Below are 22,099 nucleotides of genomic sequence, written 5' to 3'. Positions count from 1 at the left end.
TTATTTTAAAAATATATGAAAATGTCATAATAATTTATTTTAAGTTGTCATTACAATTATTTTAAGTTTACAGTAGGTTAATGTACAGATTTATTGTGAATGTATTCTCTTTTGCATGAGGCCTTTTTCCTCAGATGATTATGAATGAATACTCATAATATTGGTAGAGTGAGAAGGTGTTCACTTTTTTATATGTATATTCCCTTTTTTTTTTTTTTTTTTTTTTAAGATGGAGTCTCGCCCTGTCGCCCAGGCTGGAATGCAGTGCATGATCTTGGCTCACTGCAACCTCCGCCTCCTGGGTTCAGGTGATTCTCCTGCCTAAGCCTCTTGAGTAGCTGGGATTACAGGCACATGCCACCACACCCTGCTAAGTTTTATATTTTTAGTAGACACAGAGTTTCACCATGTTGGCCAGCCTAGTCTCAAACTCCTGAGCTCAAGTGATCCACCTACCTCGGCCTCCCGAAGTGCTGGGATTACAGGCTTGAGTCACTGTCCCTGGTTGTATATTCACTTTTTTATATTGTCTAGGCTAGACAATAAGTAGTACAGGCTGGAGAACTTATATACCTAAATAAGTAGATGGGAGGTAAAGTTTTATTGTAGCATTCTGCTTAATTCTTTGAATCCTTACATAATTATGTCAAAATGCACATTGTGATTTAACAATGAAAATAATTTTTCATGAATTACTAGGTTTTAGCTCAATTGGGCCCTTTTTGAATTTTATTGAATTTAAAGAATTACAAACTACATGACTTATGAAAGTATTTGTTTCCCAGACATTGGTATCATTTAGTTTTTCAACACCCATGCTAATAATTCAGATTGTTTTGTTTGGCTCGTAGGAAGTTTTCATATCCCAGGACAAGGCACCCATGGATTCAGGGTGGGTGGGAAGTATTCTTTTTTAGTGTGAAGTGGGCAAAGTACAATTGTCAGAGGCAACGTGGAAAAGAGAGTCTGTGCCTCCATTAAAAGAACAGAGAAGCTTTAGGAAAGGGCAGTTATGGAAATTGATTCCCTAAATCTGTCCGTGTCTCTGTACTTCTTGAAAATCTTCACGTACCACAGAAATAGGCACACTTCAGTTTGAACTGGTGATACAGTTCTTTATGTAGCTAAAGATGCCCATGACTTGCTTAGCTTAATAGATTTTTTTACATAATCTCCTAGTTGTTAAGATTTATGTAGTGATGAAATTTTTCTGAAAGCTATCACTAGAAACAAAAAGAATCTCAAAGATTTTTTGTGTTTAATGGATTTTTTGGTCTATTAGAACATTAGAATCTTTTAAAAAGATTTGTCATAGTGTTTAAACTTCCTTGTATTTTAACAGTGTTCATTTTTTCACAGGTGGCCAATATGTTCTACATTGTAGTGATTATGGCTCTTGTATTACTTAGTTTTGGTGTTCCCAGAAAGGCAATACTTTATCCTCATGAAGCACCATCTTGGACTCTTGCTAAAGATATAGTTTTTCATCCATACTGGATGATTTTTGGTGAAGTTTATGCATATGAAATTGATGGTAAGAATTGTATGTTTACAGATTTATCTTTTGGTTATTTTATGGTTTAAAGCCAGTATTGAATTATAGTAATATTGTATATTTTCAGAAGTCAAACTATTACCAACCTAAGCCCCCCACAAAGGCATTAGTGAACTCCAAAAGAAACATACAAATTAATTGGAAGAAAAAGTATTTTAGAAATTTTTTGGTGGGTGGTAATAGAAATCTAGTCTAAACCGTCCTACACAATAAGGACATTTATTAACTCACATAACAATTTTGAGCTAGCTCCAGTGGTCTTTAGGGTTGGTTAATTCATAACTAAGGACACTTGTTCTTTTTCATCCCGCTACCAGCTTTGTAAGTTTCCCTTATGATCATAAGACCGTCATTAGCAACAGGAGGAAAGACACACCGTTTATCCATGGTTCTGTTTAGAGGAAAATGTCCCTTTCACAGAAATTCCCTTTTGAGCCTGTCCTTTCATTTCATTAGCTTGAGTTGGCTTCGGCCTGCCTATCTCTAAAATGGTTACAGACAAGGGGGATGGGATTACCATGATTCATGTAGATAATTCAGGGTAGATTCGATATTGAGAAGTCAAGCACAATGTTAATTACAAAAATCATGATCTTGTGTGAATACTGAAAGCTTACAGCATGTTGAGTTTTATAGATGACAGATACTCAAGGTTTTTGTTGCAGCTTGTGAGTACATTCTCTGGATAATCAATGACATAACTCCCACTGATTCAACCCTATTCTTAGAGAGAATATTAAGTTTGTTGTTCAATTTTGTTACTATTCACATTTTGACTCTTACATTGTCTTAGTCAATGAGAGTAGATAACCTGTGAACATAAGTGATGCTGTCAGCTTTCAGTGACATTCTGCTGACTTCCACATTTGAGTTATAGAATCTTCATTTTATTAATTCTCTCTCACTCTTGTTCTTTCTTCTTCCTTCACTCTTCCCTCCCCCAATATCTGTGTTACTCCCTTCCCACATATTTATGGGTGATTAGGTCAAGGGCTGGCCATGCAGTGATTGTGGTTAGGTCCAAGGGTGGCCACATAGAAAATTGTGGTCATTATTTGTTCTTGAACAGTAGTTAAACTAATGTTTTACCAGCCTGGTCAAATGTTGTGTTTAATGGCTTCTGTTTGGTGGTGTTTCCAGGTTTTCATTCTGTGTTACTTTTTTTTTTTTTTTTTGAGACAAAGTCTCACCCTGTCTCCCAGACTGGAATACAGTGGCACCGTCTCAGCTCACTGCAACCTCTGTCTTCCAAGTTCAAGTGATTCCCATGCCTCAGCCTCTGGAGTAGCTAGGATTACAGCTGCATGCCACCATGCGTAGCTAGTTTTTTGTTTTTCTTTTTTTAAGTAGAGACAAGGTTTCACCATGTTGGCCAGGCTGGTCTTGAACTCCTGACCTCAAGTGATTGGCCTGCTTTAGCCTCCCAAAGTTCTGGGATTATAGACGTGAGCTATCATACCTGGCTGTCTGCTATTTTTCTAATGATGTGGCTCTAATTGTGTGGTTGTTATAAAGAGTTGAGTATAGTTTTTTAGTTTCCTGCATTCTCTTTCTTGGGTATTTGCTTCCACAAACTAATCTGAATAGAATGGAAATAGATTCATAAAATTATTTAAGAGTGAAAGGACTTTACCATTGATTTGCCCATAAAACCATTTAAAGGAATCATAGAGCCATTATGAATGTCATTGATGCATATACTTTAAAAAATCTACCAAATACTAAATGCTAAGTGTGCTATAAATATTTAGGTAGAACTTACCACTAATTCATCATTATTTAATTCTAATCCTTGCCCTGCCTAATTTACTTTATTCTTTGTTATGCTGTGGGGGGTATTAAAGCTCTTCCTTTCCTTGTTTGTAATTAGCTATGTTCTGGCTTCAGAAATTTTTCAGATAGGGGTGATGAAAAACAAGGAATTCAAATCTAATCGCTGTATAATTGAGAGGCACTTTAGCTATTTCTTCAGCCCCATTTTTGTGACATAATAAGATAAACTAAGTACTCTTTATGTTTGTAAATGTACAGGTTTTGCTATGAGTCAGCCATACTCTTAAAGTTGAGTCATGCTTATAATCCCAGCACTTTGGGAGGCCAAGGCAGGCGGATCACGAGGTCAGGAGTTCGAGACCAGCCTGGCCAACATGATGAAATCTGGTCTCTACTAAAAATGCAAAATTAGCCGGGCATGGTAGTGCATGCCTGTAGTCCCAGCTACTCAGGAGACCGAGGCAGGAGAATTGCTTGAACCCGGGAGCCGGAGGTTACAGTGAGCCAAGATTGTGCCACTGCACTCCAGCCTGGGTGACAGAGCAAGACTCCGTCTCAGGAAAAAAGTAAAAAGTTCAGACATTTTTCTTACAGAAATGTTAAAATATGGTTGATCCAGGAATTTTACCCTCTTTAATGCTCCTCAGGTTAAACCCTGCCTCAAAGGGTAAATGTAACACCTAAATATACTTTCTTTTCTGGAATAGAGTTGTAAAACAGATAGCACCCACATTTCTCACAACATCTTTTTGTGTTTGAACACTCTTAAACTGGGGTTCCTATGACTCTCTGCCTAGAGGCTTTTGCTGGAATCTGTGGAACAGATTTGTACATAATCAAAACTTAATTTAAATAAATAACCAGAAACACTGATGAATAGCAGTTACTGGTGAATTACTATATTTAAATTGTTTTTGTGTTTTTCTTTCTTTCTTTTTAAAGTGTGTGCAAATGATTCTGTTATCCCTCAAATCTGTGGTCCTGGGACGTGGTTGACTCCATTTCTTCAAGCAGTCTACCTCTTTGTACAGTATATCATTATGGTTAATCTTCTTATTGCATTTTTCAAGTAAGAATTTTGTTCAATTGCTTATTATAATAAGATGATTTAATATGCAATTCTATATATTTTGAAGGAAATTTATAGAACTTAAAATCTAAAAATTATATTGGCTTAAACTACTAAAATTATATTTGAAAAATTACAAATAGGAGATGCTTTTCCTAATCAAATGAGTTCTAAATTTTAAGTTTGATTATCTTTCAACATGCAGTTTTCTTTATAAATTTAGTCGTCATGTGGGATTTTTCCTCGGTTGCCAACAAATACGCATTCAATATAGGAAATTCATCCATAATTCCACTGTTAATATCTGGGTGTACACCTTTCTATCATTTTTTTTGCAAATATATATAAGCCATTTTTCTTTTCAAAAATAATATTTTTATTTAATTTATTTAGTTTTGAGACAGAGTCTCCCTCTGTCACCCAGGTTGGAGTGGCACAATCTTGACTCACTGCAACCTTCGTTTTCTGGGTTCAAGCGATTCTCGCACCTCAGCCTCTCGAGTAGCTGGGATTACAGGTGTGCACCACCACGCCTGGCTGATTTTTTCTGTATTTTTAGTAGAGATGAAGTTTCACCATGTTGGCCAGGCTGGACTTGAACTCCTGGCCTCATGTGATCTATCCACTTCAGCCTCCCCAAGTGCTGGGATTACAGGCATGAGCCTCAGTGCCTAGCCTATTTTTATGTTTTATGTACTGTTTTATAACTAAGCAAAGCATCATGAACATTATTTCAGATAAACAAATGTTCTTCTCCAGTCTGTTTTTAATGGCTACCTGATACTCCATGATACAGACCATAGTTTTTCAATGCAGTATGTTATATTGGTCAATTAGATTGTTTGTAATTCTTCTCCTAAACATCACATTGTAGTTAAATCTGTGAGCAAAACTTGCTTGTTTAGAATGTTTTTCTAAAAGCAGGGCTGTTCAGTATATGTACTTTTAGGGTTTTTTGCATTTAAGTCTAAATAGGCCTGTTTCCTCAACTCTCTACCCACACTAGTTTTTTTAATGGTTGCCAATTTGATAGTAAATAAAAAAATTTATTTTATTTTATTTTTTGAGACAACCTGTTGCCCAGGCTGGAGTGCAGCAGCACTATCACAGCTCACTGTAGGCTGTTCCATCTGGGTTCAAGCAGTCCCTCCTGTCTCAACCTCCAGAGTAACTGGGACTACCGGCATACACCATCACGCCTGGCTAACTTTTTTGTTTTTAAATAGACAGAGTCTCACTATGGTTCCCAGGCTCGTCTTCAACTCCAGGCCTCAAGCACTCCTCCTGCCTCTTGGCGTTCCAAAGTGCTAGGATTATAGACGTGAACCACCATGTCCAGCCAGGATTTTGTTTTTTAAAATTTGCACTCATTTGATTACTAATAAGATTGAGTATTTTCTTATGTCTTACCCATTTACATGAAATATTTTAAATTTTTTAAATTATTTTTTTCTGCTGAGTGTTAATCTTTTCCAGTTTCTCGTTTGCTATTAGTTTTGTTAGAAGTATATTTTTTTGAATTCTTATTTAGTACAGAATTACAATGAAATCATCAGTATTTAAAACTTTAAGAGATGATTAGCAAAGTTTATTTTATTTTTTTTCATTATTTCTCTAGCAATGTGTATTTACAAGTGAAGGCAATTTCCAATATTGTATGGAAGTACCAGCGTTATCATTTTATTATGGCTTATCATGAGAAACCAGTTCTGCCTCCTCCACTTATCATTCTTAGCCATATAGTTTCTCTGTTTTGCTGCATATGTAAGAGAAGAAAGAAAGATAAGACTTCCGATGGACCAAGTAAGTAAACTGTATTAAGGCAAACATTTTCATTTTATTACTTCTTAGTTTTACACTGAATGCTATATATTGATTTTATTCAAAAATGACTTAGTGGGTTTATGTTATGGTAAAGGCTTTTGTTAAATTTGCCTGAACATAAAGGAATTTTTAAGTGCAATATGATATCTATAGAAATGGATTTAACATTAAACTTCGTTATGAGAATGGCATCTCTGTTTCTATTAAAATGGTAGTGTAAACCTAACTTCTTTGCTGTTCTACAAACCATTTTTACAGCTCTGTAAACAGTAACAATTTTAGTATATTCTGTGTGTGTGACACGAATCGTACTGTGTCAAATTATGCTTAAAATGGTATAGGGACTTTCAAATTGGTTCTTAAATTTCTCTGAGTAGATACGTGAGGGAGAGGTATGAGAGAGATAGGGGAAGGATGTTGTATAGGAAAAGGAAATCAGAAGAGGAGGAGGAAGTACCTGATCATATTCTGTTGACATCACACTGGTGAAGCAAAAAAGAAAGATACTTGTCTAGTGCTTTAGAAGTATAGAAGTAAAAGTTTAAAAAGTGCAGATGATGGATGTAGTCTTAGAAACCCTGAATAATTCATAAGAATTATGAGCTAAAGTTGATACCTTGACAGCTCTTCATTGATTTTCTTCTTTTCCTCCCATAGAACTTTTCTTAACAGAAGAAGATCAAAAGAAACTTCATGATTTTGAAGAGCAATGTGTTGAGATGTATTTCAATGAAAAAGATGACAAATTTCATTCTGGGAGTGAAGAGAGAATTCGTGTCACTTTCGAAAGGTTCAGAAGCCCTTTAGTTAAAATCAATTATATGTCAAAGTGGGATCTATTAGTTATATCTCTTTTAAATGGTCATTGTTAAATTTATTTTGTCAAACAATAAGTTTAGTTACAGTTTTACATTATATATTGGAAAGATAGTTTAGTTCTATTAATACTTCATATAAGTCAGTTGGTCAGTCTCTTTATTTTTTTACCCTAGTTACAGAAGATAGAAGAGTTACTGTTTTTTACTGTTTAGAGGGAGAAAAGTAAAACTATCCTCAGTATTTTACAGGATTTCTTTTACTGTTGTTATTATTATTATTATTATTATTTTTTTTTTTTTTTTGAGACAGCGTCTCGCTCTTTTGCCCTGGCTAGAGTGCAGTGACACAATCTCGGCTCACTGCAACTTCCGCCTCCCGGGTTCAAGTGATTCTCCTGCCTCAGCTTCCTGAGTAGCTAGGATTACCGGCGTGCACCACAACACCTGGCGAATTTTTATATTTTTGGTAGAGACAGGGTTTCACCATGTTGGCCATGCTGGTCTCGAACTCCTGACCTTGTGATCTGACCGCCTCAGCCTCCCAAAGTGCTAGGATTACAGACGCAAGCCACTGCGCCTGGCCAGCATTTCTTTTTTTCTGTTGACTTTGCTACATTCTGGAAGCATATGGTGTTTGGTATAGTTACAGTAACAGTAATGGTAGTTCTGTGTATATGTAGCTGTATATACATTATTTTGTGTTACTTTGATGTGGGGTAATTGGAGTAAGTGGCCTGTGGAACAAAAATATTTTTTGAAATCTTGCATTTTAGTGTAAGATTAGCACTGGATCCTTCTTAAACATAAGGTAGGCCTTGTATAATTAAATAACTGTACCTTGGCCTGGCGCGGTGGCTCAAGCCTGTAATCCCAGCACTTTGGGAGGCCGAGCCTGGCGGATCACAAGGTGAGGACATCGAGACCATCCTGGCTAACATGGTGAAACCCCCTCTCTACTAAAAAATACAAAAAAGGCCGGGTGCGGTGGCTCAAGCCTGTAATCCCAGCACTTTGGGAGGCCGAGGTGGGCGGATCACGAGGTCAGAAGATCGAGACCATCCTGGCTAACATGGTGAAACCCCCTCTCTACTAAAAAAATACAAAAACCTAGCCGGGCGAGGTGGCGGGCGCCTGTAGTCCCAGCTACTCCGGAGGCTGAGGCAGGAGAATGGCGTGAACCCGGGAGACGGAGCTTGCAGTGAACCGAGATAGCACCACTGCACTCCAGCCTGAGCAACAGAACGAGACTCCATCTCAAAAAAAAAAAAAAAAAATTTTTACAAAAAACTAGCCGAGCGAGGTGGCGGGCGTCTGTAGTCCCAGCTACTCGGGAGGCTGAGGTAGGAGAATGGCGTAAACCTGGGAGGCGGAGCTTGCAGTGAGCTGAGATCCAGCCACTGCACTCCAGCCTGGGTGACAGAGCGAGCCTCCGTCTCAAAAAAAAAATAAAATAACTGTACCTTATTTTATATCTTGCTTAAATGCATGTACTATTTTTCTCTTTATCATTATTATTTGAGGCTACAAAATAAAATTCTACATTTTTTTTTCACATTTGTAAAAAAGGCTTATTTCTCTCCTACAGAGTGGAACAGATGTGCATTCAGATTAAAGAAGTTGGAGATCGTGTCAACTACATAAAAAGATCATTACAATCATTAGATTCTCAAATTGGCCATTTGCAAGATCTTTCAGCCCTGACGGTAGATACATTAAAAACACTCACTGCCCAGAAAGCGTCGGAAGCTAGCAAAGTTCATAATGAAATCACCCGAGAACTGAGCATTTCCAAACACTTGGCTCAAAACCTTATTGATGATGGTCCCGTAAGACCTTCTGTATGGAAAAAGCATAGTGTTGTAAATACGCTTAGCTCCTCTGTTCCTCAAGGTGATCTTGAAAGTAATAATCCTTTTCTTTGTAATATTTTAATGAAAGATGACAAAGATCCCCAGTGTAATATATTTGGTCAAGACTTACCTGCAATACCCCAGAGAAAAGAATTTAATTTTCCAGAGGCTGGTTCCTCTTCTGGTGCCTTATTCCCAAGTGCTGGTTCCCCTCCAGAACTGCGACAGAGACTGCATGGGGTAGAACTCTTAAAAATATTTAATAAAAATCAAAAATTAGGCAGTTCATCTAATAGCATACCACATCTGTCATCCCCACCAACCAAATTTTTTGTTAGTACACCATCTCAACCAAGTTGCAAAAGCCACTTGGAAACAGGAACCAAAGATCAAGAAACTGTTTGCTCTAAAGCTGCAGAAGGAGATAATATAGAATTTGGAGCATTTGTAGGTAAGTTTGGCAAATTCATATTTGTGTATCATTATTACTTTTCACCTTAGAAATAAAAATTATCACCTTAGAAATAATAAAAACACATACTGTGTTACAAGTCAGTATCTTTTCATAGAGTATAATTATAAAAATTTTTTAAAGAATCAGACACCTGTGATTCTGGTACTTTGGGAGGCTGAGCGGGCAGGATTGCTTCACCCCAGGAGTTGAGGACCAGCCTAAGCAACATAGCAAGACACCATCTCTACAAAAAATTTTTAAAAGTAGTCAGGCGCAGTGGCATGTGCCTGAAGTACCAGCTACTCAGGAGGCTTAGGCAGGCGAACCACTTGCACCCAGAAGCTCAAGGCTGCAGTGGGCTATGATCACACAACTGTGCTATAGTGTGTGTGATAGAATGAGACCCTGTCTCTAGAAATGAAATGGGAAAAAAAAAAAAAAAAAGAATCAGAAGTATGGGAAATAGACTGACTTAGGCTATAAGAGTTATATTGGCAAATAACCTCTTTGATGGAATTTTAGGTTCTGTCTTTTGAATTTGAATATCTTCAGTTGGGTTTCATCAACTCCTGTTGAAAACTTAAGTGATTCTTAAGTGTTAAGTAGTTGGAGAACTTCGTAGGGGAGGTTAGAATCAACTGGAAAAGAACAGTGCCCTGTAAATAGATAACCATATGATTTTTTTACCCAAACCAAGACACTTTAAAAGTGAAAGGGTGCACTATTAATAATTATTATCAGAACAACAACGGAAATGTAGGAATCTACTGGGAAAATTAGTATTTATGGTCTACCTATTTATATATTCACAGAGGAGAACATTTTAAAAAGGAATGACTTATTCTTATACCTATGATAGCTTACAGAAGACAGTATTTATATTGGCAGTAACACATTAAAGACCTTAGTGAAAACTTTCATGCATAGAGATTGTTCAGACAGTATGTTAATAAGTCCATGGAAAATTCCCACATTAAGGCCAGCCTAGGAAGTTATCTAGGCACTAAACGTGTTGATGTTTACTTCTAGGCTATATGGGATTCACTCTAGATACATAGATATACAACTTTTCCTACATTAAATGTATTCCTTTTTTTAAAATTTAAGACAGAGTCTCCCTCTGTCGCCCAGACTGGAGTGCAGTGGCACAATCTCGGCTCACTGCAGCCTCTGCCTCCTGGGTTCGAGCGATTCCCCTGCCTCAGCCTCCTGAGTAGCTGAGATTACAGGCACGCGCCACCACACCCAGCTAATTTCCAGTTTATTTTTAAAAATGCATTTTAGCCTGTTTTTTAATGTATTACCAGTGGGGTATATGTTTCTATCATATATATTTTCTCGACATGTATATCATATAGGAAAATTTATGTATCTATATATCTAGAGTGAATTCCATATAGCCTCGCGGTAAATATCAGCATGTTCAGTGCCTAAATAACTTGCTGGCTGGCCTTAATGTGGAGATTATACATGGGCTTATTAACATGTTGTCTGAACAATCTCTGTGTGTGAAACAGTTTTCATTAAGGTAATTAAAGTGTTATTGCCAAAATTTTTTTTTCTGTTCTTGTTTAAGTTATAGGCATAAGAATAAATCATTCCTTTTTGGTTGATTATCCGTATATATGTAATACTTTTACATATTTTTTATTAATAGTAAAAATGCTTAGTCCCCTTTTTTCTTTTAAATTTCGAGCTATTTATTCATATCACATGTTGGTTTGTTTTATAAGGACTTTGGCTTTTAACGTTAGTGTAAACTTAACTATAATCTTGGCCAGGTGCAGTGGCTCAGGCCTATAATCCCAGCAGTTTGGGAGGCCAAGGCAGGCGGATCACGAGGTCAGGAGTTCAAGACCAGCCTGGCTAACATGGTGAAACCCCATCTCTACTAAAAATATAAAAATTAGCTGGGCTTGGTGGCGCGTACCTGTAGTCGCAGCTACTCAGGAGGCTGAGGCAGGAGAATTGCTTGAACCTGGGAGGCAGAGGTTACAGTGAACCAAGATCATGACACTGCACTCCAGCCTGGGCAACAGAGTGAGACTCATTCTCAAACTAAAACAAAAAACAAAGAACTATAACCTTTACCAGCTTCTTGACAATTTTCAATTTTATTTATCAAAAGAGCTAAAGGAGACTGCAAAGCCATCAAATGTACTTGAAAAGCAGCATAAATCTATTGTTTTTATAAACTTTAAGCAATGCCATTATTTTGGTGAAGAAAAATAAAAATTTCTTATTGTAATCTCTTTTTTTTCTATTAAAGGACACAGAGATAGCATGGATTTACAGAGATTTAAAGAAACATCAAACAAGATAAAAGAAATACTATTCGTAAGTAAATCCTTATTAAAACATCCACAGTTCTTTTTATTTTACTATCTTGATGTTTAGTTCAAAATTTAAACGTTTTTTTCAGTAAAAATACAGTTGTAGCAGATATCATTAACATGCTGATACCAAATATTTGAGGCTGTCCTCAATTTGAAAAAAACGAACAATTGAGGAACATGAAAAGGTACAAATAGCTTGCATAATTATAGTAATTAAATAGCAAACATCACCTATTTAACATTTTTCTCTCTCTTTTTCTTTTTCTTTTTTTTTGAGACGGAGTCTCCCTCTGTCGCCCAGGCTGGAGTGCAGTGGCGCAATCTCGGCTCACTGCAAGCTCCGCCTCCCGGGTTCCCGCCATTCCCCTGGCTCAGCCTCCCAAGTAGCTGGGACTACAGGTGCCCACAACCGTGCCCGGCTAATTTTTTGTATTTTTAGTAGAGACAAGGTTTCACCGTGGTCTGGATCTCCTGACCTTGTGATCTGCCCGCCTCGGCCTCCCAAAGTGCTGGGATTACAGGCGTGAGCCACCGCGCCCGGCTCTTTTTTTTTTTTTTTTTTTGAGATGGAGTCTTGCTGTCACCCAGGCTGGAGTGCAGTGGCACGGTCTCAGCTCACTGCAACCTCTACCTCCCGGTTTCAAGTGATTCTCCTGCCTCAGCCTCTTGAGTAGCTGGGATTACAGGTGCGCGCCACCATACTTGGCTAATTTCTGTATTTTTAGTAGAGATGAGGATTTACCATGTTGTCCAGGCTAGTCTCAAATTCCTGACCTCAAGCGATCCACCCACCTCGGCCTCCCAAAGTGCTGGGATTACAAGCGTGAGCCACTGCGCCCGGCCTACATTTCTTTTTCTAAAGTTTCTTCTCCCCATATGTTTTCCGCTGATTAAATACTTAATGAGCTCACTCTTCCCAGATCCAAAAGTTTTATTAGAACATGACCCTGACTCTTAGAAACCTATTGTCTAGCAGGAAGAAGCTGTATATTATGTACAAATACAAGATAATTCGATAAATGTTTGTTAAATAAGTTTCAAAATATATAGGACAGCTGGCAAAAAAGGTGTATTTCTTGCCTGCAAGTTAGTTTTATTTCTTAAATGTTGCTATCATATATTGTGGCTATTTAAAGCCTTAAGAGTAGTAACGTGGCTACACCAAGATAATTAAAAACACCTAGAAAGGTGTTAAGCTTCTCTAGCCCTTAAAGAACTTACACTATGGAAATGTTAAGTGACATACACAGTGAAAACAGGACCTTTCCTAAAGCTAGAACCAAGTCAATGATAATGACATAGGAGTTTCTGTGAATGATTACTTTTTATGTGATCCAAGTTAATTATGTAATTGCTGTCAGGCCATATTACTTACTCCCCTACATATAAAAAGTAGACTCAAATGCATTTTTATATTGCAATATTTTGTGTTTTTATTATCATATATTTTGGTTAGAGTATTGTACTAAATCAATATCAACTAGATATTGATAACTTGGAATTTAATTGGTTATTATAAGCAAATTGAGGTGTAATGATTACCTAGGTTTTTTCCTTTCTGTATTTGCCTTTAAGTTTGAGAATAGTTGCACAGTTTTCTTACCTCAAGTAGGAACAGCAGAATGATGTAAGCAATGTGATTATGGAGTATACAGAGATGGCTAAATATGAGGTAAACTCTCTTTAGTATATGCAGAAGTCAGAAAGTCAGCAAGATGGAGAAAATAGGTGTAGGTTCAGTGGACCTGTCATAAGACTGTAATTCGTAGTGTTTTCTAGCCATTTTAATTATGGCATATTTAGACTGAGAGAGCTAAATAAATGGATCACGTTCTCTTAGGTAGCCTTAGCTGACACATGATAAAAAGAGAAAGAAGAAAAACAGGAATGAGACTAGGACGTAGGAAGAACAGACTGCTGTCTACCAAATTGGTTTTATAATTATTGCAATATGACTTATGGAATATCTGTAATCCATATAGGATTGAAGTAGATTCTACAGGTAAATGAAATGTTTTATGGACTTTCGTAAGTTTTAGTAAAGCTGTTTATAATGTAGAACTATTTAAACCTAAGTTCATCACATTTTCTTTACACAAATTATTGCCACACCTCTAGTGGTATGGTTTTGCTACTGTGAAGCACTTGGTATAGATAAGACATAAAACTTAGGATAAATGGACATTTCTTAATGGGAAAAGGTAAAGCATCAGAGTTTTCCCACAGATTTCACCTTTTTAATAATGAACTTAAAGAGGAATGTGCTGAAAATGTTTTAGTGGCAGGTACTCCTTAATAAAGCAAGACATTGCAAGTTTCTGTGAGTTAGCAGAAAAGCAGTAGCTGTGTTTTGATTTAAACAACTTTTTTCTTTTGAGACAGAGCAAGACTCCATCTCAAAAAAAAAAAAAAGCAGTATTTATTGAGCCAGTAAAGCCATCAGGGCTTTCCAAACACATAAATAATGGAAAAATATTAAGGGAAAATGTAGAGATTTAAGTACCTAAAAAACGTAGTCAAAAGAAATTTGAAAAACAAATTGAAATTTGACAGATAGTGAGCATATAGATAACCTTGTTGTATAAATAGCTCATACAAATCAATAAGAAAGTTACCATGATCCCCAAAAGGAAATAGTTCCCCCACCGTTAATGTTATCAGTGTGTCAAGATACATGTAAGATAATAGCTTCTTTGAATTCATAATGGTTTCATTTTTTCTCCACAGTTTTGTATATTTTTCCAACTTTTTAATGAGGTTTTTTGTTTTGTTTTGTTTTTTGTTTTTTTCTTGAGACTGAGTCTCATTCTGCCACCAGGCTGGAGTGCAATAATCTTGGCTCACTGCAACCTTTGCCTCCTGGGTTCAAGCGATTCTCCTTCCTCAGCCTCCCAAGTAGCTGGGACTACAGGTGTGTGCCACCACACCCAGCTGATTTTTGTATTTTTAGTAGAGATGGGGTTTCACCATATTGGCCAAGATGGTCTCGATCTCTTGACCTCATGATCCTCCTGCCTCAACCTCCCAAAGTGCTGGGATTACAGGTGTGAGCTACCACACTCAACCTGAGTTTTTATTATTATAAAAAATTCATTTGGATGGATTTATGAACAGTAGGCAAATAACGTGTTTTGTTGCAGTTTTTGAAATTGGCATTGAAGAAAATAACCATAATCTATAATATACCCATTGGTGTCCAGGTAGAATAAAGCATATTGAGCTAAATAGATCAAGGGACTCTTATACTACTTAGAATAATGGGTTGAAATTTAGTTCAGTTGTTTTCAGATTGTATATATGTACAATATTTGCAGAATAACAATACTTCTGAAAAGACTTTGAAACGAGTGAGTTCTCTTGCTGGATTTACTGACTGTCACAGAACTTCCATTCCTCTTCATTCAAAACAAGGTGAGTATTTTGACTACATGAATAGTGTTAGAAAACATACTCATTTACACTTTATAAATGTATTTTATGTTTGTCAAACACGTGAGCAGTGAATGGTGCAGGAGTCAGAAGATGAAAATTCTGGTCTTCCATAGTTACTGTAACCTTGAATAAGTCGTAATCCTAGCATTCATTAGAATGTTATTAGAATATTTTTAAAAAATTATTTATTCTGTAAAGATGGAATAGAAAAACTTTTTATAAATCTACTTTTAGCTTTTACAGATGTATCTGTTCATCTGTATCATCTGTTTTAATCTGTATCATCATTTATTTAACATATTTTTCTAGTTTAACTTTTAAAAATAATACATTTTTGGTTCAAAATTAAAATACAAACACTCTGAAAATTTTCCCTCTCACTCTGTTCCCACATGTAACCACTATTTGTCTACCCTTTAGAGTTTCTTGCTTATACAATCATGTATGACAGTACAATCTTATACCTCTCATTTTTTACACAAAAGGTTACAGACAATGCATGTTGCCTTGTACCATTAATTTTTCATTTACTATATTGTGGTGATGTTTCCATATCATAATTTTTTTATAAGTCAAAGTTATATATGCACATCCTTGAAAAGTTGAATAATTATAAAGGTTCCTTAAGAAAAATAGTACTACATTGTCCAGCTCACCATCACTTCTTTCATTTTTCTTTGGCATACTGAATTCAGCAACGCATATTATGACCAAAGTGGGTTTATTCCAGGAATGAAAGTTGTCTTTACATTCAAAAATATAATTATGATGATGCATGATAATAGCAGATTAAAGGAGAAAAATCATGAGATCATCTTAACAGCTGCAGAGAAGGTATTTGATTAACATTCAGTATTCATTCGTAATCTCAAAAAGGATATCAACAAAAAGTTATCACGAAGCATCAAATTTCATAGTGAACTATTGAAAGCCCAAGATGGGGAGCAAGACAAGGATTCTGACTGTTACTGTTCCTGATGCCAGAGCAATAAAGCAAGTAAAATGGTAAAGGGGGCCGGGTGGCTCACGCCTGTAATCCTAGCACTTTGGGAGGCCGATGCGGGTGGATTACCTGAGGTCAGGAGTTCAAGGCCAGCTTGGTTAACATGGCGAAACTCCATCTCTGCTAAAAATACAAAAATTAGCCAGGTGTGGTGTTGCACACCTGTAATCCCAGCTACTCGGAAGGCTGAGGAAGGAGAATCGCTTGAACCCAGAAGATGGAGGTTGCAGTGAGCCAAGATCGCACCACCGCACTCCAGCCTGTGCAATGGGAGCGAGACTCCATCTCAAAAAAAAAAAAAAGAGATAAAGAAAAAGAAATGGTGGAAGGATTAGGAGGGAAGAAAAAGAATTCTCATTATTTAAGATAACATAAATGTTATTTTTGAGCTCGTATGCTTATATGGGTTGAGCATCCAAAAATCTGAAATGCCCCAAAATCCAAAATTTTTGAGTACTGACTGAAAGGAAATGGTCATTGGAGCATTTCAGATTTCAGATTTTCAGATGCTTTCCTGGGTGAGTATAGTGCAAATATTCCAAAAATTTTTTAAGAAAAACAGAAATCTGAAACACTTCTGATCCCAAGCATTTCTGGTAAGTGATACTCAACCTACCTGTATTGCAGCATCCTCATATTTCAGTTTTAGGCCATGTCTGTTGACCTTCCACTAAAGAAGAGAAGAATTGAACTCTTTTCTCACTCTGTATTCCCAGAACGAACGAACGAACGCACACACACACACGCACCTGTTCACCCTTTTCCACCAAGTATAGCTACAGTTTTGGTTAGGTCAACACTCTAGGTTCTCTGATATTTAACCAAATTTCTTCATGATATTCAGAATATAATGTATTCTGTCAGTTTCATCATATTGAAAACATTTTGCCCAGAGTCTTCTAATATATCTCAGTCTGGTCTTTTTGTCCTCTGCACCTGGAATACACATTTTGTTCTGAGATTTTCCTTTCTTCATTCTGAAGTTTTCCTTTATTATACTGTAAAATTGTAAGCTTTCTTTAAGTTGATTTGTAACTTAATGTCCTGACTTTTTTTGGAAGTAGGCTTAATTCTAAAGTTCATTTCAGATAAACAAGATATGACAACAAAGGTATTATCATAAATTGGGAAAAGGATTATTCATTGCAGCATTGTTTATCACAGGAAGAGATTGGAAACAGATCAAATGTCCATCAGTAGGAGTTTGTTTGAATACATTACTGTATATCCAATATGAAATAAAGAGAGCATCAAAAGATAATTGGGAAATCTCTGTTCTTCTGTAGAAAATCTCTAAGCTGGTTAGGCGCAGTGGCTCACTCCTGTAATCCCAGCACTTTGGGAGGCTGAGGTGGGTGGATCACCTGAGGTCAGGAGTTTGAGACCAGCCTGACCAACATGGAGAAACCCAGTCTCTACTGAAAACAAAATTAGCTGGGCATAGTGGCACATGTCTGTAATCCCAGCTATTCTGGAGGCTGAGGCAGGAGAATTGCTTGAACCCGGGAAGCAGAGGTTGCGCCACTGCTCTCCAGCCTGGGCAACAAGAACGAAACTGTCTCCAAAAAAAAAAAATCTCTAAGCTTAAAGTTCAAAAAAACAAAAACCTCAAGACATATATATTTCCCTGCCATTTATGTTAAATATTGGCAGGGGTATGTGTACACACATACAAATATCCTAGGAAGAATATACAAGAAATGAATTATCTTTACTGCCCCCAGTCAGGGTTACTTGGGAACAGAAGGGAGGTAAATATGTTTTTACTTCATACTCTCATTTATTGTTGCCTTTTCACAATAGTTTACTCAAAATAAATTGAGTAATTTATGGGCCTCATGTACCTGTTGTGTTGAGCGTGTTGAGGAAAGTTTGAGTTATCTTATGAAGGTTATACTCTGCCTGGAATACTTTGTGTTTGGTTAGTTGGTATTCATAAAACTTCAGTTGTATAGCTTTTTTATATTTTTAAATTTTCTTTCAGCAGAAAAAATCAGTAGAAGACCACCTACCGAAGACACTCATGAAGTAGATTCCAAAGCAGCTTTAATACCGGTTTGTAGATTTCAACTAAACAGATACATATTATTAAATACATTAAACTTTTTTAGGTAAGATCTACAAAGTGGTGATATTTGGGACTATATCAAAAATTCAAAAAAATTTTTCTTAGAAAACTGACTTTAGCAAAGTAGCAGTTACAGAAAAGTTTCTTCTTACAGTGAATAATCAGGAATTTTAAAGAAAAATGTATGCAGAATAAAGGCAGAAATCTCTTTGTTTGAATTGAAGCTAATTATATGAACTCATTTCCAGCTAATTGCGATAACAATTGATTTTGCAAATTCCCTTTAAAAGCATACACTGACAAGACAAAAAGCTCAGGAAAAGACAAAAATTACTCCTTTATAATCAAGTATATATAAGTCAGTGCTCATAATTTTGCTCAAGAAAATATTGACTTACATTCAAAATATATCTGTTCTGGCATAGAGAGATTATGTTGTTAAAATCATGTTATTGAAAAAAGTTATTTCAGTGGGGAAAGAGGTTAGTTAAAGAGATTCACAGTAACAAATCCTCCTTTCTGGAGGGACTCTTCCTGACCCTGAGCTGCACAACGTTGCAACAAATTAAAGCTTTGCCAAAGATGACCTCACAATGGTAATTTAGAACTCGTGGGAGTCAACTTACATAAACGGTATTTGATTTCTGATAAGATAGTGGAATTATTGGTTACAGATGACAAAATAAGTATGTTTAAAGTGATTATAGACATAAAAAAGTTTTAAATATAAAACATGAGAAAAGAAGGAGATACTATTAAAAAAGACTGGCAAATTTGAAAAAACTAGAAATTAAAAAAAAACTCAGTGGGGGCTGAGTGCGGTGGCTCAGTAATCCCAGCACTTTGGGAGGCTGAAGTAGGTGGATCACTTGAGATCAGGAGTTCAAGACCAGCCTGGCCAACATGACAAAATACTGTCTCTACTAAAAATCAAAAATTATCTGGGTGTGGTGGCACATGCCTGTAATCCAGCTACTTGGGAGGCTGAGGCAGGAGAATCTCCTGAACCAGGGAGGTGGAGGTTGCAGTGAGCAAGATTGCACCACTGCACTCTAGCCTGGGCTTCAGAGTGAAACTCTATCTCAAAAAAAAAAAAAAAAAAACCCACTCAGTGGGAGTTATTATTAACAGATTAGGCACATCTGAAGGGGGAATTACTAAACTGGATCAGAATGTAACACAGAACTGTAATTAAATGGATTAAAGTAATAATAATAAATTGTCCACAAGATGATTAAAGTAAAAAAAAAAAGATAAACTACATAATAAGATGGAAAATATGTTCAAGGTAAAGAGATACGGAAGACGTATCTAACTGGCCTTGAGAGAGTAGACAAAATTTGAAGAGATTAGAAATGGTTTAGAATTTTACAAAATGATGAAGTATGTGAAGATTCAAATTCAGGCAGAATGAGTCTCAAAGTGGGGAAGTAAAAATAAACCCACACCTAGGAACATTATAAAACTGCAGAATAAAAACCATATGCACATACACACAACAAAGGCAGCAGTGAAATACGCCTAAATGTCGTGAGCATTCACAGCTTACATGCTTTTAATGTTTGTTTGTATTTTGATATTTATTTGGCAAGGGTCACATATTATTTTTAGAATCACGGAAACAAATGTGTGTGTGTGTGTGTGTGTGTGTGTGTGTGTATATATATATATATTTTTTTTTTTTTTTTTTTTTTTTTGAGATGGAGTCTCACTCTGTCGCCCAGGCTGGAGTGCAGTGGCACGATCTTGGCTCACTGCAACCTCTGCCTCCCACGTTCAAGTGATTCTCCTGCCTCAGCCTCCCAAGTAGCTGGGATTATAGGAACCCGCCACCACGCCCAGCTGATTTTTGTATTTTTAGTAGAAGCGGGGTTTCACCAGGTTGACCAGGCTGGTCTTGAACTCCTGACCTCAGGTGATCCACCGACCTTGGCCTCCCAAAGAGCTGGGATTATAGGTGTGAGCCACCACGCCTGGCCACAAATGTATATTTTAAGAGAATAGAATTGTCTTCAAACAATATAAAAATTCATAAAGAATAGAAAGACTGTGTTGTGGGAAATAAAATTTTTATTCCGCTTTGTTGAATAGCCTTATGGTAGTTACAGTTATAATAAATGAATTTATTGTTTTATGAAACAAGAACTTTGTTAATTTTTTAGCCTTTCATTCTTAAAATATAAGAAAAAATGTTAAACAGTTGTGCTTCATCTAGAGATTTTGGTCTTTAAAGTTTTTTTTTTTGTGTGTGTGCTTGTTTTTTTTTTACCGAAGGATTGGTTACAAGATAGACCATCAAACAGAGAAATGTAAGTAAGCTTTTTCTCACCATTAGCTTGAAAAGTATCATAGTTATTGAATGTTGTCTTTTTTCCTGCTCTTTTCATCATCTCTTTAACATTTCTTTATGAGTGTTGATTATTTATTCTAGCATCTCCTCTCTTCACATAGATGAGGTTAGGGGAACAAGTTTATTATGGGTTAACACGTAAGTTAAAATTTATTATTTTCATATAGTTGTACTATAATTACAACTCTACTAAGGTCTTCCTCATAGTGATGCAATACTGATTTTATTATTTAGTCCTGTTTCTAACTTATTCCTGAATAAATGTGTTGAGAGACCTAGTTTGAGACTTTAGTTTTGTACTTGCTTGATTTCTCTATCCATCATTCTAATCAAACCTTGCATCTGCTTTTGGAAAGCACTATGATGATTAGAGCAGTAATACACAGTATATATTAGAAAGCCTGCATACAGGAAGATCCACTAGAAAGCTGATGTGGTAATCCAAAACCGAAAGTGGAAACTATAGGCAATCTGACAGATTATTGTCCCCAGAAAGTAAAACTTTTTGGTACAGATTAGACATAAGGGTAAAGACGAATCTAAGAGAATCTCTGTGTTTCCATCCTAGGAATTAGTATTGTAGAATTCCAAAGGATATGGGGGAAAAAAAAACAAGTCTTGTTTTGACATGCACCTGATACTGGAAGCATGGTAGAGTTATTCTCTCATATGGATTACTTGAGCAGAGAGGCTAATTTGGGGGAAATTTTTATTCTGCAGTGTTTTTCCCCCTTCTGTGAATCAGAAATAAATCTGGGTCAGGCATGGTGCTTCACACCTGTGATCCTAGCACTTTGGAAGGCCAAGGTGGGTGGATCGCTTGAGTCCAGGTGTTGGGGACCAGCCTGAGAAACATAGTGAGACCCCGTCTCTAAATTGGGTGGGCATAATGGTGTGCACTTGTGGTCCCAGCTACTGAGGAGGCTTGAGACAGAAGGATTGTTTGAGCGCAGGAGTAGTGAGCCGTGATTGTACCACTTCACTCCAGCCTGGGCAACAGACCTAGTCTAAAAAAGAAAAGAAATCTGAATCTGTAGAGAAGAAAATAAACCTGGGCCACAGATAAGCAGCTGCTCAAATTGAGTTTCCTGACCCTGAAATGGCATTTGGAAGACCCACCTATAGTCAGACCTCTTCAAGGAATATTTTCTTTTATAACCAAAGCCATAGGATGTAAGTACAGAATAGGTACTTCAAGTTGGTGTTAATTCTGGTTTCTAACAGCAGAACATTGTCTTGCAGAATGTTGACCCTGATAATTACCCATAAAGGTGGAGTTGATTGGCAACCCTTTGAGTGCTGAGAAAAGAGTGATTGATTAGCAGCAGGCAAAGGAATGATGTTAGGTTCAAAATACTTTTTGTAAGAAAATGTTTCTATTAAGGTGAAAATCAACAGGAAACAACAGGGTCACATAGAATGTAGGAGCTGGAAAGTGACAAGGTTATTTACTCCAAAGGTCCTTTCTGGATCTGGTCCTTTCATTCCTGAGCAAGGATACATAGCTGTATAATGAAAGTGCTAACTCTCTAACCCGTTTTCCTTTATTCTCATTCTATTCTCTTTT

At 36.7% G+C, this 22,099-nt stretch overlaps 1 protein-coding gene and 1 long non-coding RNA gene across 4 annotated transcripts in view; one reads left to right on the top strand and one right to left on the bottom strand.

Annotated features, from left to right (window-relative positions):
- LOC140710465 (uncharacterized) overlaps nt 1–6,924 on the bottom strand; it is a 28,066-nt gene extending 21,142 nt beyond the window's left edge. Inside the window, exon 1 of the long non-coding RNA XR_012091492.1 lies at nt 6,838–6,924. This is a non-coding gene — a long non-coding RNA (uncharacterized lncRNA). The remainder of the gene's footprint in view (nt 1–6,837) is intronic.
- The window catches only part of TRPM7 (transient receptor potential cation channel subfamily M member 7), a 121,247-nt gene that overhangs the window by 80,117 nt on the left and 19,031 nt on the right, over nt 1–22,099 (top strand). For 2 of the 3 annotated variants that reach the window (XM_073012173.1, XM_008016620.3), the window contains 9 exons: nt 1,360–1,534; nt 4,271–4,397; nt 6,016–6,200; nt 6,879–7,011; nt 8,625–9,340; nt 11,613–11,680; nt 14,994–15,090; nt 18,099–18,169; nt 20,457–20,491. In XM_073012173.1, coding sequence (XP_072868274.1) covers nt 1,360–1,534; nt 4,271–4,397; nt 6,016–6,200; nt 6,879–7,011; nt 8,625–9,340; nt 11,613–11,680; nt 14,994–15,090; nt 18,099–18,169; nt 20,457–20,491 — 1,607 coding nt within the window. The remainder of the gene's footprint in view (nt 1–1,359; nt 1,535–4,270; nt 4,398–6,015; nt 6,201–6,878; nt 7,012–8,624; nt 9,341–11,612; nt 11,681–14,993; nt 15,091–18,098; nt 18,170–20,456; nt 20,492–22,099) is intronic. The other variant, XM_008016621.3, reaches the window with a different exon arrangement.

This window comes from Chlorocebus sabaeus, chromosome 26 (genome assembly GCF_047675955.1).
Source record: "Chlorocebus sabaeus isolate Y175 chromosome 26, mChlSab1.0.hap1, whole genome shotgun sequence".
Classification (NCBI taxonomy): Eukaryota; Metazoa; Chordata; class Mammalia; order Primates; family Cercopithecidae; genus Chlorocebus; species Chlorocebus sabaeus.
This window is presented reverse-complemented; position numbering and strand designations above follow the sequence as displayed.